The sequence below is a fragment of the Grampus griseus genome, assembly GCF_964374135.1.
Source record: "Grampus griseus genome assembly, chromosome: 20".
NCBI lineage: Eukaryota > Metazoa > Chordata > Mammalia > Artiodactyla > Delphinidae > Grampus > Grampus griseus.
The window spans coordinates 26291379-26311004 of record NC_139014.1 but is presented as its reverse complement, the minus strand read 5'-3'; the positions used below and the strand labels follow the sequence as shown (position 1 = coordinate 26311004).

At 40.1% G+C, this 19626-nt stretch overlaps 1 protein-coding gene across 1 annotated transcript in view; it reads right to left on the bottom strand.

Annotated features, from left to right (window-relative positions):
• Positions 1 to 19626, bottom strand: part of ACACA (acetyl-CoA carboxylase alpha) — a 232670-nt gene that overhangs the window by 138953 nt on the left and 74091 nt on the right. The window contains 14 exon segments of the mRNA XM_082678994.1: positions 1074 to 1162; positions 1922 to 2022; positions 2583 to 2771; positions 3561 to 3707; positions 4060 to 4194; positions 4370 to 4520; positions 5919 to 6064; positions 6525 to 6606; positions 8373 to 8476; positions 9692 to 9842; positions 13632 to 13795; positions 14432 to 14593; positions 15591 to 15761; positions 19275 to 19484. Of these exon segments, the coding sequence (XP_082535120.1) occupies positions 1074 to 1162; positions 1922 to 2022; positions 2583 to 2771; positions 3561 to 3707; positions 4060 to 4194; positions 4370 to 4520; positions 5919 to 6064; positions 6525 to 6606; positions 8373 to 8476; positions 9692 to 9842; positions 13632 to 13795; positions 14432 to 14593; positions 15591 to 15761; positions 19275 to 19484 (2002 nt within the window).

Genomic DNA, 19626 nt, shown 5'->3' with positions numbered 1-19626 from the left:
TTCATTCTTTTTCTTGTCTTACTGCACTGGCTGGGATATCCAGTATGATGCTGAATAGCAGTAATGATAGTATGTGTCGTTGTCTTATTCCTAATCTTAAAGAGAATGCTTTCAACATCTTACCACTAAGTATGATGCATCCTACAGACTTTTTTGTAGGAGAACTTTACATGATAAAAAGTTCCATTTCATTCTTAGTTGGCTAAGAATTTATCATGAATGCATATTAAATTTTGTCAGATACTTTTATCATCCGTATCTTAAGATGATGGCCATGTTTTTTCCTGTTTTAGTCTGTTACGTGATAAATGACATTAACCGCTTTTTCAAATATTAATCAAGCTTGCACTAGTGGGATAAAGCCAACTTCGTTGTGATCTATTATTTCACACATTGCTGCATTTAGTTTGCAATATTTACTTGAGTATTTCTCCTTGTCATGAGTGGGAGAGTCATCCTTTAAGGACTGGAAAAGGGAGCAAGACTGATAAAAGAAAATATTAGGTAATCTTTCAAATTCTATGGTGTTTCACTGCCATCTTGTGGCAGAAAGCAGTATCAGCAGTATGTAGCTTTAAAATCTTAGCCAGGGTATTTTAGTCAGAGACTTTGTACATCATTTAGTAAAGCTCTACAGAGAAAGCCAGGGATAAATTCCACCTAACTGATACACTGAAAAGCACTGGAAAATCTGAGCCTTTTTCAGAGGGCTGTGGTTCAATCCATGGATTAGCTGCTGAGAGGCAAGCTCTTTGGAGAGGGTTTCTCAATTTCAGCCTGGTCATGACTCAACCAGCTCTCACTGTACAAGGTCAAGAAGATGCCAATCTTCTGCTAGAAAAATTTTCTCAGCCCTCTCCCAGAAGCACACTGGATTCACAATCTCATCAAGCTGTGTTTTGTTGTTCTTTCTTTGGCGCTAGTGAGATATAGAGGTTTAATTTTTAAGGGACTGGTGAAAGGAGGAAGAGTTTGTTAATGTCAAGTGTTAGTGACAGGATGGACTGGCTCAGCTGTTGCTCAGTCCTCGAGGGAAATGTTCCCAGATACAGAGTCCTCAGGAAGGAACTCACCGTTCTGGAACTGCGTCTCTACTCGCAGGTACTGCCGCAGCAGGTCCATCACCACAGCCTTCATGTGGCCTCGGATACCACTGCGGTACCTGGGCAAACAGAAAAAGGTCCCCACTGAAAATCCTGACAGGCTAACACTGTTAAATAACAGACTATTACATAATAAACCCAGAGCCCAGATTTACTAGACTTTCTACTGAACTGCTTTCCTTCTAATATAGGACAGGCCAGGAGACAGCCTAGAATCAACTAACCAGATCAATTTAAATTCAAGTCTAAAAGAAATATGGCTACAGACAAGATTTTTTTTTTCCTTATAAAGGAATCAAGAAAAAAAGAGTGCAAAGCAAAACCAAAAACCACTTGATAGCCCTACCTACCAACACCCTGGTTCAGTCCCCATTGCTAAGTTGAAACGATCACCACACCCTTGAAGTGGTTAAGGGGTATCTGAAAAGTCTATGAATATCTTAAAGTTGAAAATGTCCTGTGAAGGTTCCTTTAATCCAACAGCTGAGTCCATAAGCTAAGGAGAATAAATATCAAATGGGGCCCTATGCCAGAAGAAAAATTAGGAGTTTCATGGAAATTGCAAGGAAAAAGAAAACAATGAGATTGCTGTGCCTTAATAACTGACAGAAAGATGCAGAGTAAAGCCATCAGAAACACTGAGTATGAGAGCTAGCTCACGAGTCTAAGATATTTAGTAGATATAACAGATTTTCTAAGATAGAGGTGCTTTCTAATTTCTCTAAGTCAAACCTGAAGTAAACCTCTTTGTGACTACTCAGAAGAAAGGAAGGTATGGGGATGCGCAGGTCTGGGAATCTGGAGTTCCATGTAACTACCTCTGCACCAGCTGGACAATGCTCTGAGTGTTCATGAAGAAGACCTCCCGTTCAGATTTCCGGTTCAATGTAGCTGCGTGGCTATCTAGGATGTTGGCAATCTAAAGTATAAGAAAGGGAAAAAAATGAAGCCCAGCATAGTAAAAGGACCCAAAGCATTAGCCTGCATAGCATCAACACTAGGAATCTTCTTAATTGTAACAGGACAGTTTCTATCTTGCACATGTCGAGAGTAGCTGCAAGTTACCTGGTATAGTTTAGGGGCCCATTCATGATAAATAGGAAAGCAAAGGGTAGTAAGTATGCTGCTGAGATAGTAAGGAAGTCTCTGATGATAGAACTACAAATATCCGCCTACTTTAAATTCACAAGAATACTTCTAATTAAGGCACAGCCCCAAGAACAAAACTCTATGGGATACCAGTATGCTTTCCTCTTAACCACAGATATTTTACATTTCACACACAGTACTTACCTTATTGGGCTTGTATCATGAAGCAGTTTTGTAAAGGGCACAATGATTAAACAATCATTAAACAATGATTAAACTTCAAAAGCACAACATCCAGACAGTAAGGAGGATCCAAACAGGAAGGAATCCTACAACATGAACTCTAGCATGGGCAGCCAGTAGAAAATGACAGTGTTACTCTATAAATACCTGCTGGCTGGGAAACTGACAGAGGACTGATGTGATGTTGCTAGCATACTGAGCCATTTCCTTCTTGATAGACTTCTCCACATTGGGGGGGATACGACCAGAGACACTGGTCATGATATCTTGCAGTTCTAGGAGAGGCAAGGAGGGATCTCTGAGGGTCTTCATCAACCGTTCAACCCAGTCTTTTACCTGAGAAGAAGGAAATAATAAAATAGGAACCAGACAAAATTAACACAATCCCCCAAATAAAATAATATATCTGAATTCATACGATATAGTACAGGAGTACCATGCTTTATTGTGCGTTGCTTTACTGTACTTCGCAAATATTGCATTTTTTACAAATTTCAATTTGTAAAACCCTGTGTTGAGCACCATTTTTCCAACAGCATTTGCTCACTTTATGTCTCTGTGTCACATTTTGGTAATTCTTGCACTGTTTCAAACCCTCCACCAGCAAAAAGATTACAACTCAACGAAGGCTCAGATGATTAGCATTTATTAGCAACAGAACATTTTTTAATTTAGGCATGTACATTTTTTTAGACATAATGCTATTGCACACTTAACAGACTACAGTATAGTGTAAACATAACTTCTCTATGCACTGGGAAGCCAAAAAATTCATGTGACTTGCTTTCTTGTAATACATGCTTTATCGCGGTGGTCTGGAACCAAACCCACAATATCTCCGAGGTATGCCTGTACTTACTTTGAAATTGCAATATAAGCACCTAACATTGTCCTTATTCTCTGGTTTAAATCCCAATTACATGCGAAGTCAATAACAGAGATAAGAAGCAAGGATTTAAAGACTTCAAATCCCACAGCTAATGGTGGGAGAGTTTCGGATCAAACAGCTTTTTCTCCCTCTTAAAAAAAAATCCTTACGTGACTTTTAAACTATCTTAGAGAACAGGTACCCTATTATGTATACGCCTTCCCCCACACCACCTCCCCAAGAAAAGTGATTCATACCCTGCTGCTAAAGAAAGGATCTGGAAGGCAGTATCCATTCATCACGTTGACCAAATTATCCAGGACATAGTGGAATACTCGATGCAGCTTCTCGCCTCTGAGTGCTGTGCTCTGGATCCGCGGCAGACTGCCTGTGTGAAGCTCAGCCTGTCAATCCCAATGAGAGATCAAGTCATCCACTACCTTCTATTCAGGGTACAACACACCACTGCAACTTAGATTCATCATGCAAAATCAAGACTCCTCTTCACCATACCCAGCTACAAGGAGAGAAGTCAACGGAGGAAGCATCATAAGGAAGATCACGGAATCTTAGTATCATAACTCTTACAAATTCTAGTTCCATAATACCAAAGGCACACATACAAGCCCTAAGATCGGGCTAAAAAGCTTAAGGAAAAACTGGAAAACCAAGGACTGAAATCACTTGCCTTTCCAAACTACTGTTACCGTGTAATCAGCTCTTGGAGAGCAATATTAAAAGTATCTTCCTACTCACCTGCTGGACCTTGCTGGGGTTGTCCAGCTGCATTTTGGCTATTACACAGCCTGGGTCAAGAGCTGCTCCAGGCCGCTTGACATAATGGATACAGCCAGACTCTGCAGCTGTTAAGGTCATTACCATCTTCATGACCTACAGTGAAAAATAAAATCTCTTAGGACCTAGCTTTAGGGATTAATGACAGCTACTGACACTTCCCCTTTCTATTTTCTACTTCCTTTCTGTTACTCTTGAGTCCTAGTCAATTCCAGCCAACTCTTGTCCCACCTTCCCTCCCATGGCCCGGAAGCCCAATCACCACCCTGACCTCGATCTCAGCATAGCACTGGCCAGCGAACACATGGCCTCCATCCTCCACAATGTACTGGATTAACTTCCCAGCAGAAGGTGAGCGCATCACCGAAGGGTCATTTTCCTTCTCAAACACACAGGTTTTGTTGCCAATCGTGATGCGATACCTAGGAGATAAGTGGGAGTATGTACGTCAATAAAGCACCTCAAATTGTAAAAGATAATGGTAGGATAATGTCAATCTTAAAAAAAAACCCTGAAAACTTCATTCTACACACACACACACACACATACACACACACACACACACACACACACACACACAGCATTTATTGGATCCCTTTTTTTAAAAAAATATTTATTTATTTATTTATTTGGTTGCACTGGGTCTTAGTTGCGGCTCACGGGCTCCTATATTTGCGGCTTGCTGGCTCCTTAGTTGTGGCAGGTGGGCTCCTCAGTTGCAGCACGCATGTGGGATCTAGTTCCCTGACCAGGGATCCAACCTGGGCCCCCTGCATTGGGAGCGCAGAGTCTTAACCACTGCGCCACCAGGGAAGTCCCTTGCATCTTTGTTTACAATGCCGAATAACCCAAATTTCCTTCAATAAGGGTCAGATTAAATAAATTATGATACATCCATATAATGGAATAATATACGACCATTAAAAAGAATAGGTACCTCCATCAAGAAAAAAAAATGAAGGTGATGCTGATGTAATAGCTACCATTTTTTGAACTCTTATTATATCACAGACAATGTTCTACAACCTTTCCATGTGTTAATTCAGTTAATTACCACAGCCACACTGCATGATTGGTGTTGAACAGTATAAAAGATGTTAAAGGAAAACATAAGGTACAGAACTAAATGTTATTTTTATTTGTGAATATATTTAAAAGAAAAACAGTATGTACATATATGTAACTTGTATATACATATAAAATTTCTGCAAAAACATATGAGACTGTTAACAGTGGTAGCATATAAAAAGGGGAATTTATTTTTCATTGTCTGCCCACACAGAAGTGGCGGAGAGACAATTTTTTAAAATTCATTCGTTCGTTCATTCATTCATTCATTCATTCATTTATGGCTGCATTGGGTCTTCGTTGCTGAGCACGGGCTTTCTCTAGTTGCGGCAAGTGGGAGCTGCTCTTCGTTGTGGTGCGCAGTCTTCTCATTGCCGGGGCTTCAGTAGTTGTGGCATGCGGGCTTTGGTAGTTGTGGCTCACAGGCTCTACAGCACAGGCTTAGTAGTTGTGGCACACGGGCTTAGCTGCTCCGCAGCATGTGGGATCTTCCAGGACCAGGGCTCGAACCTGTGTCCCCTGCATTGGCAGGCAGATTCTTAACCACTGCGCCACCAAGGAAGCCCAGAGTCAATGTTTTTAATTATAAATACTTCTTAATACTCTTGAAATTTTTGTTAAGTGCATGTACTATTTTTTTTTTAATTAGAATAGAATCCACAAAAAGACCTTGAAAAATCCCAAGAGTTAGTGACTACTCAGAGAAAAGACTGATACAATGACCAGCAAATGGACCTTAAACAGCCACTCACCTATCCACCTCCTCCTTCATGTATGTGGTATAACTGCTGCCATCATAGGACAAGAGCAGTCCTCCATCACTCAGCCGATGCACATCTACTTCCACACATGAGCCATTCATGATCACCACGTAGGAGTTCGGGGACTGTCGCGTCACCTGTAGGAAATGAGACCCCGAAGAGACAAGTCAGTGTGTCCCTTCCAGGGGGAGTCCCAGACAAAATTTCGGTATCTCAGAGATCTAGGTAAGAAAGCTCTGCCAGAGAGGAAGGAAATTCATGGCACTGGTGCTCTGAACACTAGTGTCTGTGGGCATGGCTCAGCCTTGCTGCAAGCAAAGAGGGGGGACCTTAGATGCATCTCCCTGCTCTGGTTGCTCTCTGTCTCCTTTATCTCTTGGCTGCATATGTGAAATTAAGCAACAGCTAAAACATTTTCAGAGAATCATAAAATACTGCTTTGACACAAGGCTACTGATACTAACAATGACTATAATTTCACTAACACCCAGCCCTGCAGTAAACCAAACTTTCACCCCATCTCTTGACCTAAAAGAAGCAGGCTGACAAAGAGAGAGGCAAAAAGTACAACATTGGCTTCAGTGGGGTTCAGCATACCTTCAGTACATACTTGACTCCCTCATAGATAAGTTCAACATCTACTGTATTCAGAAGTGTATGAGCAGAAAGGACTTGACCCCTGAAAGAACAACGTGAGAGACACTTCTAGAAAGTTCTAAAAGTTTACAAGGGAATCTCAAAGGTTATCAGTTATAGCATTTCCTGGAATAGTAAGATTGAAAACAACCTAAAGGACCATCATCATTAAGGGACTGATATATAAATTACAAAAAAGCCATATAATGGAATATTATGCAGCCATTAAAAAAGAAAGATGAAGCCCTTTATGCACTAACATGAAATACTCTCTAAAATACACTGTTAAATGAAAAAAGCAAGTGAAATTGTGTAGGACAGCTTCAGAGTATGCTACCACTTGCGCTTAAAAAAAATAGATGGTAGGAAGAAACAAATATTACATATATATGCTTATATAACTTACCATATGTCTGAAAGATTACAGACAGAAACTGGTAACTTGGGTTGACTACAGGGAAGGAAACTGGGTGGCCAGGGAACAGAGGTAAGAAGGAGACCTTTCACTACATACCTTTTTGTGCCTTTTGAATTTTAAACCATGTGAATATATTATCTGTTCTTAAAAATAAATAAAATTAAAACTTAAAAAAATTTTGAGAAAAGCTCCAGTGCAATCAACCCTCATCTACCCCTATCAACTGAATTTTATTTGGGGTCTTAAAAAATAAAGGCAGTAGGCCATGGCTGGGTGGAGGGGAAAGGGAAGGACATTGCCAAGGAAGGAAAGAAACACTATCTCTTAAGAAAGACTTTGATAATAATTAAAGGAGGGAGTAAAAATGCAAGTGAGGCAAGTTGTTAATAATGGGTGAATCTGGACAAAGAATACATAGAAGTTGTTTGTATTATTCACGCAATTCTTCTATAAATCTGAAATTATTTCAAAACACAAGTTTTAAAAATAAATTTAAAGTAACGTTAAAAAGGTAAGGGGAGCTCGTAGAGGAGAGATTACGTGTGACATATCTGTACACCAGTAGGGAAACCATTTAACTAGGTTAGAGATTGCATGTTGAAGAATAGAAATGAGTACGGCTCGAGTGGTAAAAAGGCGCCATAGTATATAGGGAGTTGGAAGTCACTCTGAGGGATTTAGATCTGATACAGAAGGGGAATGTGAGCTGATGAAGGTTTTAGTGCGTAAGTGTAACATAGTGAAAGATTTTCCTGGTAAGACTTGAACTGAAATCTCAGTTCAATTTTCCTTTCAGACACCTCAAAATGGAGCTGATGTGAGTCTAACAACACAGAAAGAATTAAAGTGCCTGTGATTAAAGTGCTATCAAATGATTAGCCTTGTGGACAATTCCTCCAGGGACTCAAAGGCAGAGCTCAGTCTTCAGAACCAGTGTTGGAAATGAGTTTAGCCCCACACGTACTTGAGAGACTCATGAGGTCATCTTGAATATCAGCCTCAATTATTAATTCCTGAAATTTTTACAGGTCATATATGAAATATTCAGGGTTCCTTGCTAGAGTAAAACACCAGATTTTCATCACCAGGGCTTGGAGAGATTTCATGCTTGTACAGAACAGAATGTTTACTTCAGCTGGACTCCAGTTTTTAAAAAGCAACCTATTCTAACTGTGGTATAAACCAATTTCTAGAATCTGCCCTTAGAGCCCCAAAATCATTTGCCATAAACTCCTACATCCCTTCTCTCCCCTGCCTCCATGGTCAGTGAATAACAAGTAGCACTCACAAGCTGCCAGGAACAGAGAGAAGAATAAATTGGGCCTCTGAACTTCAGTCCTGCACTCAGGACCACTAGTTAGCTTGCACAGACTATGAGAAGCAAAGCCTACCTCTCTAAGGAGTGAAGGAAGTTGGAGATGCTATTCCGCAGGCTCACATCTGCCACGTGGAGAGCCCCACACACAACTCCCAACATGGTGTCAGGTCGCTCTGCCTGAAAAGAAAAAAGAGAGCAGATCAAAAGCAGGGTCACTTGGCACCATGGCCCTCAATTTTAATCAGGCTCAAATGTGCTGTGAAGAATCAGCTACCATTGAGAGTCTCCATCCTTATTGTCCAACTGATATTTTTTTTAGCATTTACTCTTTTTTAAAAGTATTTTTTTTTAATTTTTATTTATTTTATTTATTGATTTTTGGCTGCACTGGGTCTTCGTTGCTGCACGTGGGCTTTCTCTAGTTGAGGTGAGCAGGGGCTACTCTTCATTGTGGTGTGCGGGCTTCTCATTGTGGTGGCTTCTCTTGTTTCAGAGCACGGGCTCTAGGCATGCAGGCTTCAGTAGTTGCAGTACGCGGGCTCAGTAGTTGTGGTACGCAGGCTCAGTAGTTGTGGCTTGCGGGCCCTAGAGCGCAGGCTCAGTAGTTGTGGCGCACGGGCTTAGTTGCTCCGTGGCATGTAGGATCTTCCTGGATCAGGGCTCGAATCCGTGTCCCCTGCACGGGCAGGCGGATTCTTAACCACTGTGCTACCAGGGAAGCCCCCAACTGATTTTTGAGACAAAAACACATTTATTTTTAGAATCTGAATAGAGGTCTCATTTGAATAGAGATGAAAAACACCTTTCCCTCCACCCTCCCTAAGATTTCCACTGAGCCAATCGAAGAGTAGCTCAAAAACAAGCTTTTGTCACAAATAAACTTCAAAAGGTACAAAGATTTGGCTACCAATAATCTCAAAGAAAAATGGTGTATAACCAAAATTTGGACCTCCAGCTAATTTACATGAACCTAACAATTTTATACAAAATCTTGAGTAATTTATATTAGCCCAGCGATTCAGGAACAAAGGGTAACTTCTGTTGATTAAAATGAGGCCCCTCTTATCAGTGCTTGGTAGATAGATGTAGAAGTTGGTAACTCTGAACCAGATTTAACATCAAGTGAGGAAAGAGAAAGTATTTCAATCCCTGCGCACCTCTCTTCAAATATACCCTTGGAAGTAATACTACAACCTATAAAGTGACTGTGTAACACAGGCACAAGAACTCTTACAGTGCTAAAATCACACTGACTCCTAGATTTTTCCACATAGACCAAGAACGATTCAGATTAGAATCAAATAACATTATCTAGCAGCATGGACTGATTACACCACAAGCCTATAAAAACCCAATCCCAGAAGTTGTTTGTGTAAGTGGAGAAATACACACCTGTACTTTTTCTGCTATCAGTCTGTCCAGCCAGCCAGTGTCAATTCTATTCATCTGAAAGCTTTCAGTCTCCAACAATTTGATCAGGTATTCGACCGTAGTTCGAAAGTCGCCCCGGATAGATAGTTCCTTCAAAGCCACCACCATGTTTCTGGGAGAAAGATAGAAGCAGATCTGTTTCAGCAACAAATGTTCTAGTGTTTTTCAATAACTTTCAAGAATTGTTTCATTCCTTTAGAGTTTCAGGAGGCGGGGGAGAGAGACAGACAGTTCCAAGAACAAATGAGGGTGCAGATATATATGTGCTTATTCCAGATAGAATTTTCAAGAACTCAGCAAACTTATGAGTCTGATTAATATTACCATAAGAGCATCAGCAGATCACATACATTTCATTGTATGGAATACAGAACAAAGTATCTGCAAACCACCCAGTTTTCACTGTTCCCATCATCCCACTCATGTATTGCTGGCTAACGAGAATTAGGGCATAATTCCCCCCTCTTTACACCTTTTTTATTTTATTTAGGTAAAGTTTACATTTAATAAAATATACTTAAGTTTATTGTTCAGTGAATTTTTACAAACACTAATACCTTAATTTAAAGGTTTCCATACAATGGAGGTAACTGGCTGGGGAAAGTCAGGTATTATTAGCCTGACACTGCATGTGAGAGTGGTGGGTTTTTTTAAGCTGCATTTTAGCCATCTGTGGAATGACTTGCTCATTACTTTGATTACTTTCCAATTAAGTGTTAAATGATCTAACTTTAACAAAATTTCAAATACCATGGGGTTTTTCCCTGTATACTTCTGCCCAGTGTTATGCTGAACAGGGCAGGTCCCTACTTCAACAAATATTTATTATGCATCTCACAGACTCAAGACACATACTAGACTCTTAAGGGAGAGAGAATGTGGAGACAATAATCACTTTAAAAATATATGACAGGGCTTCCCTGGTGGCGCAGTGGTTGAGAGTCCGCCTGCTGATGCAGGGGACACGCACGGGTTCCTGCCCCGGTCCGGGAAGATCCCACATGCCGCGGAGCGGCTAGGCCCGTGAGTCATGGCCACTGAGCCTGCGCGTCTGGAGCCTGTACTCCGCAATGGGAGAGGCCACAACAGTGAGAGGCCCACGTACCGCAAAAAATTAAAAAATAAAAAATAAAAAAATATATATATATATGACATAATATCATAAATACCAGTAGAGAGAGATAAGCAAAGTGTGGAGTGGTTCTAAGAGGGGAGAAAATCCACCTCCCTATGGTTTCATAAAGAATGTGAGATCTGACATAGAAAACAAACTTGTGGTTACCATAAGGGGAAAGGGAGGGGGGAGGGATAAATTAGGAACATAAGATTAAGTGATACAAACTACTATACAAAATAGATAAGCAACATGTTTTTACTGAATAGCATGGGGAACTATATTGAATATCTTGTAATTACCTATAATGGAAAATAATCTGAAAAGAACATATATATATAACTGAATCACTTTGCTGTACACCTGAACTAATACAATATTGTAAATCAACTATTCTTCAATTAAAAAAAAGAAAAAGAATGTGGGATCTGAAATGGGATAAAAGTTAAGCTGGGATTATGACTGTGACAGAAATATTCTTCCAAGTGGTCCAGGAGTTCTCAGCCTAGAACATTATTCCGTTTCCCACCTCTACCCTCCTCTCTATGCCCTATCTCAGCCTGGCTTATTCCTATACATATTTCAGATATCAATCTAGAGGTCACTTCCTTTTGCGAAAACAACCCTGACCCTTTCTGGACTGAGCTAGCTGACTCAGCTCTACGCTCCTATAACACCCTTATGTAATCCCACTATCAGAGACGGCACTTCCTACACTGTGTTCAATTGCTTATTTGCCTCTCTTACTCTGGATCATAAAGTTCCATGAGGGCACAGACCCTATCTTGATCCTCATTATATTGTCAGAGCCATTAGATATTCAGTAAATATTTGTGAATGGATGGACAGAGGGAGTAGCAAGAACAAAGGGAAAAAGGAAATAAATTAGGGGTTGTGTTCAGGGAATGTTATGATTGAAGCAGAGGGTATGAGGACAGGAATGAGGGGCAAGTCCATTCATCCAACAAACATCTACTGAGTGCTTACTATGTTCAGGGGACACAGCAGCAACAAGACAGACACGGTCTTGTTCTCACGGTATTTAGATTACAGTCTGCGGGAAATATGGGTTGGGGCTATTCTGGAGAAGAATATGAACACCAAGCAGAAGAATATAGACCTAATATAATGAAGAAAGAAGAAACAAACTCTGAGCTGAAGAATGAACTTTAGCATGGTATTAAGAAGCAAGTTTAGGGACTTCCCTGGCTGTCCAGTGGTTAAGACTCTGCGATTCCACTACAGGGGGGTGTGAGTTCGATCCCTGGTCGGGGAACTAAGATCCCACGTGTCACAAAGCGCGGCCAAAAAAGAAGGGCAAGCTTATTGTAGAGACCATAATTTTCATATGCTAAACATTAACCCGGTAGCTTTACACTGTAGAGAAATGTACAGAGCAGGTCAGGAAGTAAGGAGCAAGGCTTTTGGAGCAGGTCATAAGACATGTCCTGTAGAGAATGCTCAGTGGCGTGCCAATCAGGACTGGAAACCTAAATACCAATAGCGGCCACTCTGGGGATGTAAATGAGTGAGGCAGACTGGACGGCAGCTGTGTGAACTAGAGAGTTCGTGTTTCTTCTAAAGGAAGCAGTCACACAAAGCTTCAGTTAACTTTTGCCAAGTGGAATACAAAACCAACCGTCATCCCGTTCTTTTAAGGGAAGACAGAAATCCATGTATTTACTTCAATCTCCCAATTTTTAAATATTGGTGATTTAAAAAAACTAACACTCTACAAGACAATCAAAACACATCTGTGGCTGTGACTAGTCGGAAAGCCACCAATTTGCAAGCTCTAGTGTAAACCTTCTTCACTTTGGCAAAGCAGGATAGGACTGAAAGAAAAATAAAAAGGCAACTTTTATGCCAGATGGTTTTTCTGGTAGCATTGCTTTAATTCTGAAAACTCCACTTATAGTTTTGAATAAGTGGGAAGAGTTGTAGAGGACAAAATAGAGAAAATTTGAGGTTTCCCAACTTCTAAACACATTATTAAAAACCAACATTATTAATAAATACTTACTGAGTACACAATCTATGTGTGCAGTTTAAAGGTCAAAGGAATAGTATTAAATGCTTGGTTCAAGGAAATAGACAATTAAAAAATAGAACTAGATCAATTTTGGATAGATCTTCTAAAATATCTAACCTGTCAAAATTACCTCCTAGAGCCCTACTTTTCAGGCAAGCAAAACTGCTATTAAATATTTAATGTTTACCCTCAATAGAATATTAACTAATACCTATGATATACCAGTTATATTATACGCTGTGTGTATATTTCATAGCTCACTGAGGTCTCTCATATAAGCAATGTGGACAGTCCCCTTATGCCCTTTTCATGTAATAAGCAGTTTCATTTTATTATTTTAAATGGCTACGGGACATTTACAGCTATACCTTTATTTTGATGACAAATAACAGGTCTTATCTCTGACATATGTCAAGTTCTTGGACAAGAATCTACCTCCACCCCCAAATGACAACATCATTTCTATAGAAAAATATGATATTTTTAAAGCAATCAATTTTATAAGTTTATTAAAAACATTGAAAGCAAAAATACTTGAAAATGCTCAGGGCAACAGACAGAAAAACATCTGCCAAACACTGAATAAATTTAATACAACATGAATGTAAGTACAGTCAAAGATATATTTCTTCAAGAAGGTTATTCATATTAGTACTTTTATAGCAATACATGATTCCCATTCCCATGCTCACACCTTCATTGAAGATTAGCACAAGTTTATTCTCTGAAATGCAATCAAATGCTATTATACTCACGAAATTGCTTCCTCTCGGTTTTCTCCCCAGGAAAAGCAGTGACCGAACTGAGAATCAGCAAATTCATGAAGTCCCCCTGCAGCAGCAACACTGAAATAGCCCCAAACGTTCTTATTGCTGCGGAAATTCAGTTCCTGAACTGTTCCTGAGCTGGGCTTAAAACCCTATTAGAAGATTCACAGATATAGAGAACAAACAAGTGGTTAACAAGAGGGAGAGGGAAGGAAGGAAAGGAAATATAGGGGTAGAGGATTAAGAAATACAAACCACTATATATAAAATAAATAAACTACAGGAGTATTGTACAGCACAGGGACTATAGTCAGTACTTTATAATAACTTAAAATGAAGTATACTGAATCACTATGTTGTATACCTGAAACTAATATAATATTGTAAATTAACTACATGCAATAAATTTTTTAAATCAAAAAAAAAAAACCCTGTTAGAGAATGAAGAATATGCGATATTATATTTCCAAGGAAGAGAACGTTCATATACTTATTGTTCAGGTTCTGTGTAATCACACACACACAAAAGCAGAAATGATACACAAAAATCATAAAGGCTTGCGAGCCAATGTCCAGTGCTACAGACCCACTAAGGACTCTACAGTGACTAAATAGGTCTAAGTGACCAATGGAACAGTGATTACTTATTTGTCTGCTCTTATGAAGCCTCTATGAATTTCCTTCTCCAGAGGAAGTCCCAAGATATTTCAGATATGCCCTCAGATAGCATCTTAATATTAAAGTTCACAGGGAAAAAAAAAGTGTAAACCTTTTAAGTGATGGGTTACCTCATCTGGATTTTCACTAGTGATTCGAGCAGCAATAACGTGGCCCCTTGGGCAAGGAACATGAGCAGAATTTTCAAAATCAATGGGAGCATCACCCCAGGGAGATACCCCATACATCATACGGATATCCTTGATTCTATACAAAGGGATCCCCATGGCAATCTGAAAGGTAATAAAACACACATCACTCATTTTTCACAGTTACTTGCCTTAAAATGTGGAAGCTATCAGATTTCTCATTTCAGTAGCCACCACCTAAAACACCCTATTTTTATAGCCTGCATCCTACATCATGGAATAGGTGACTCTAAGTTACTTGAAACAAAACACACGTAAGGTGTTAAATACTCCCCACTCCTTAAAAAGTCCCCAAATCCCTAAAGCAATAGACATGAGCTTCCCTCTAATTGTCATTTCCCCATCAAGGGATCAGAATGAAAATATCCAAGGGAAGAGTCAGTGTCAGTGGCTCTCCAAGTTCAGACAGCTCAGAAGTCCTAACTATGTCATAATTACTTCATAATTATCGCCACAAACCACTGGAGAAAGTATGTAAATCTTTATTTACTGGGTTCCTTAACAGGGACCACTGGGGACCAGAGGGGTTCTCAATGTGGGCAAAGAATATGTTATTTACAAATAATATCAAACTTCATCATGAACTATTACTGCTTCCCATAGCATTTGTTTCCTGGGCTGAATGGAGAAAATAATATTGACAGCCAGCACTTTAAACATTATAAAAATGAATGTGTGCTGCCACACTCTTGCCATGAACAACCTCAGCCACCACTCTAAGGTGGAATTGCTTCAATTTAGAACACTAGGAAAAAGGAGTAGAGGACCATTACGATGTTTGTAAGGTTTCCTACAATTTAAACAACTGAGTAAAGCATATTATTTGTTAAGTTTCTTTCTGATATATGACATTTTATATCAGATGTGTCTGGTTAAAAAATAATAATATTCCTAGATTTGTACCATATCAGGAAAACCAACCCACACATCCCAAGCCATAGAGTGCAAGAGATGAACATTACACGAGACTCAGATAAGGGGCGTCTTCTCTTAACAGACGCTACTTGAACCAGTTTTGCAGGCATCTCTGACATTCCAAACTTCTGTAAGCAACTCTCTGATCAAGAGCAGGGTGACTCACCTGGAGCTGTGCCGCAGGGAGGTTGACATCGGCCACCATCTCTGTACAAGGGTGCTCCACCTGTAGCCGAGGGTTCAGTTCCAGAAAGTAGAAGCTGCCATCCTGGCTGTAGAGGTATTCCACAGTCCCAGCACTCACATAACCAACCATTTTGGCAAGTTTCACCGCACACTCAAAGAAGAAAGATAAGGCAACATAAGTATGTCACCTTGTCCAGCTGATGGGCTACTACTTATCTATACCTTCTCCCTCTCAAAGAGCCAGTGTTTATAAAGGCTTTTAGCCATGTGAGTGAATTTCACCCTCTCTGATTAAAACACCATGGGAGATTCTGCACTGTACACTTGTTCCTAGTATTTATAGTATTCTTCCTAGAATACGAGAAATTCTTCCTAGAAACATGGCTGTCCAGCTAGAGACTAGATTTTCTACCCTCCCTTAAAGCAAGTGACTAAGTTTTAACCAATGCAACGTCAGCATTGGTGAGTGATATGCATAATCCCTGAATCATGTTTTGAAAAGGAATTGCTTGTCCTCTATTCCTGGCTTTTCCCCTTCTATGGACTAGAACATGGTCATGACAGTGCAAGCCCGTTTCACCATGCAGATGAGAACATACTAAGAATGACAAAACAAAACAAAAAGAACCTGAATCCCAAGATGGTCTCATGGAGCAGCATGGTCCTACTGGTCCTGGAGAGATCACCTCAGATTATGATTGGAAGGAAAAATAAACTTCTATCCTATTGCGTGGTTGTACTTTTTTGGATCTCTTTATTACAATAGCTTAACCTGTACCCTAATCAATACAGAAACTATTAAATTCAGGTAGGATGCTGATATTTAAAAAAATTAAAGCATGTGATGCTGACTTAACAACAGGGTAGCAGCTCTCAAGGAAACAGATGCTGCAGACTGGAAAACTGGTGGCCTCCTTGTTAGGCATAAGAAAACATTTGGGAAACGGTTTCCTACAATAACTTGGAATGCGGACAAAACACCAACTAAGCCCTAAGAAAAGTGGTTAGAAAATGTCAGAATGTGAAAAAAACCAAATGCCTTTGTATCCCCAAACCAGAAGATTAGATTCTCACCCTGAAGCAACCCAGTGCCAAAGATCAAGTCAAGGGGGCTGCTTTAGTATCAGCTGGCCTCAAGGTAGTCAGTACTGAATTGAGGAGAGAAAGAGGGCTGAACACAGAAGGAAGTAAATAAAGAGGAAAAGTTACGATGTCCAGAAATCTTGAGTGTGGTTACTCCTACCTAAAGCTGAATAGAAGCAAAGAGTCCAGAAACATACTAAGTTTTGACGGAATTGTATTTCTAAACAAACCACAAATCTGGCTTTCAAAACCCATGATGGATAATCACAGTCATCTGTGTGGCCCCAACCCTGCACCAGCAGGAAGTGAGCGGTGAAAGCTCTGCCAAAGAAAGCATGGTCTCCAAAGCTCAGTCATAGAGGACCGTGAACAAGGAAGAACTTCCCAGAGAAAAAGGCCTTAACGGTGCCTTGAGGAATGACAGGCAAAGAATTTACTTCCAGAGAGCAGAACCAGGGGCAGCCAGAGGGCTAATGGAGGTATTACTCCACCACATGACAGGAAATCACCACAATTCCTACCTAGAAGAATTTGATAACTGCTATGGATCAGTGATTATTGCCTCTTTTTCATTCTTCTTTTTACCGAATGGGAGTTATCCTGTTCCTACTCCACCACTGTATATGGCAAAAGGAGGAATCACAAGGGGTAGGTAACTTGTATTCTAGGTCACTGGCCCATACAAAGCCACATGTTCATATAACAGAGAGGACTGTACATTACCTAGAGAGTTGGACTTTGGGCTGAATATAGCAACTAGGTGGGACTTTGGACTGTCTTCTTTGGGGAAAGGCTAAGAATGTTCCAAGAGTGACAAAAAGAGTGTGAAAGGATAATGGGTAGCCAGAGGAGCAGACACAGATTGTTAAATGCCCTCCAGTAATTTTTCATTGCGTCATCCATTTAGTAATAGAATCTCCTGAATTTCAGCTGAGCATATGGCCACCCAGCTAGTGACTACAATTCCTAACATCCCTTGCAGCTAGGTGTGATTGTGTAACTGAATGTTGTCCAGTGAAAAGTGAGCAGAAGTAATACGTGTGACTTCTGGCTCATATTTTTATATGCTTGCCTTCCAAGTCCTCTCTTTCCCCCTCCCACAGGCTACAGTGTGAACATATTCTTGCGAGCTAGCTTCAATCATAAGGTAATGACACCCTAGAACAAGGGTTGGCAAACTTTTTCAGTAAGGGCCAGATAATAATTATTTTCAGCTGTGTGGGCCATATAGTCTCTGTCACAACTACTCAACTTTGTCACTGCAGTGATAAGGCAGCCACAGATAATACATAAATAAATTAGCATGCCGTGTTCCAATAAAATTTTATTTACAGGGACTCCTCTGGTGGTGCAGTTCTTGAGAATCCGCCTGCCTGTGCTGGGGACATGGGTTCGATCCCTGGTCCAGGAAGATCCCACATGCCGCGGAGCAACTGAGCCCGAGCGCCACAACTACTGAGCCTGTGCTCTAGAGCCTGCAAGCCACAACTACTGAGCCCACGTGCTGCAACTACTGAAGCCCACGCACCTAGAGCCCATGCTCCACAACAGGAGAGGCCATTGCAATGAGAAGTCCACGCACCGCAACCAAAAGCAGCCCCCACTCGACACAATTCGAGAAAGCCCACACGTAGCAATGAAGGCCCAATGCAGCCAAAAGTAAAATAAATACATAAATATTAAAAAAAAAACAAAAAACAGAAAAAAAAATTTTTTATTTACAAAATCAGGTGGCAGGTTGGATTTGGCCTGCTAGTTGTAGTTTGCTGACTCCCCTCCTAGTAATAGCAAAGCAGTAAACCGGGGTCCCTGGCACCAGCTCATCTCTGAACTATGATGAGAGAGAGAAATAGAACTTGCACCTTATTTAAGCCACTGTACTTTGGAGGCCTCTTTACTACAGTAGTTAAAGAATCAATCTTAATACACACACAAACACACACACACACACGTAGAAATTAAACTTAAAACACAGATGACCATATATTCAGCTTCTTTGGAATCAGGGAGAAAAAAGATGGAAAACATATCTCCAAAAAGATGAAGATTGAGTCAAGGTTCCAGAAAAGACCATGTTCAGACTCCTAAACTACAGTTATTTCCAAGGGACCCTGTAAAACTGCTGAGAGATTATTTTCCATACAAAAATATAGGCTATGTAAATTTTAAAGATACTTAGAGGAACTTTTAAGAGACAATGGACTTGAACAAATTCATCTGAAGACTAAAGGATAATCAATCTAGAAAATGCAACTACCTGCTTATCATGAGCTTGTTAAAGAACCAGACAATAAGATTAAAAAATCCCAAAACATTTCTCTTCATTATCCCTACTCAAAATAGTACACTGATTTTTTGTCAAAAGCATTAACTAATTTAGAGTTTGAAGTGTTCACTGGTATCTCTACTAGAGGGAGAATAGGAGAATTTTTATTTTATTTTTCCTCTAGGAAAAGGATATAATCTTATCAGTTATCCAGAACCACCGCTTGAAATTCCACTATTCTCAGATTGGCATATGAATTAAATGAGTAGTAGTTTTGTGTAAGAAAACAAAAATTAGAGCTTTTCATATACATACCTGTTCCATATGCTCAAATACTGCTGGAGTAGCAATAGCAGTAGGTGCCTCTTCAATAATCTTCTGATGCCTGCGCTGTACAGAGCAGTCACGACCAAACAGAGAGATAGCGTTTCCATACTGATCTGCTAAGATCTGCACCTCCAGGTGACGAGATTGTTTGGCTAGTCTCATCACAAAGATAGGAGATCCAGGGACTTCAGCTTGAACCTATATTAGAAAAGGAAATAGAACAAATTCTTAAGTGGTAAGCACTTTTTCTATCTTGATAAGCTCCTTCCATTTCAACAGGCAGATGCCTAGAAGTGTCAGGGACCATGTTAATCATTAGAAATACAAAAATAAATAAAAT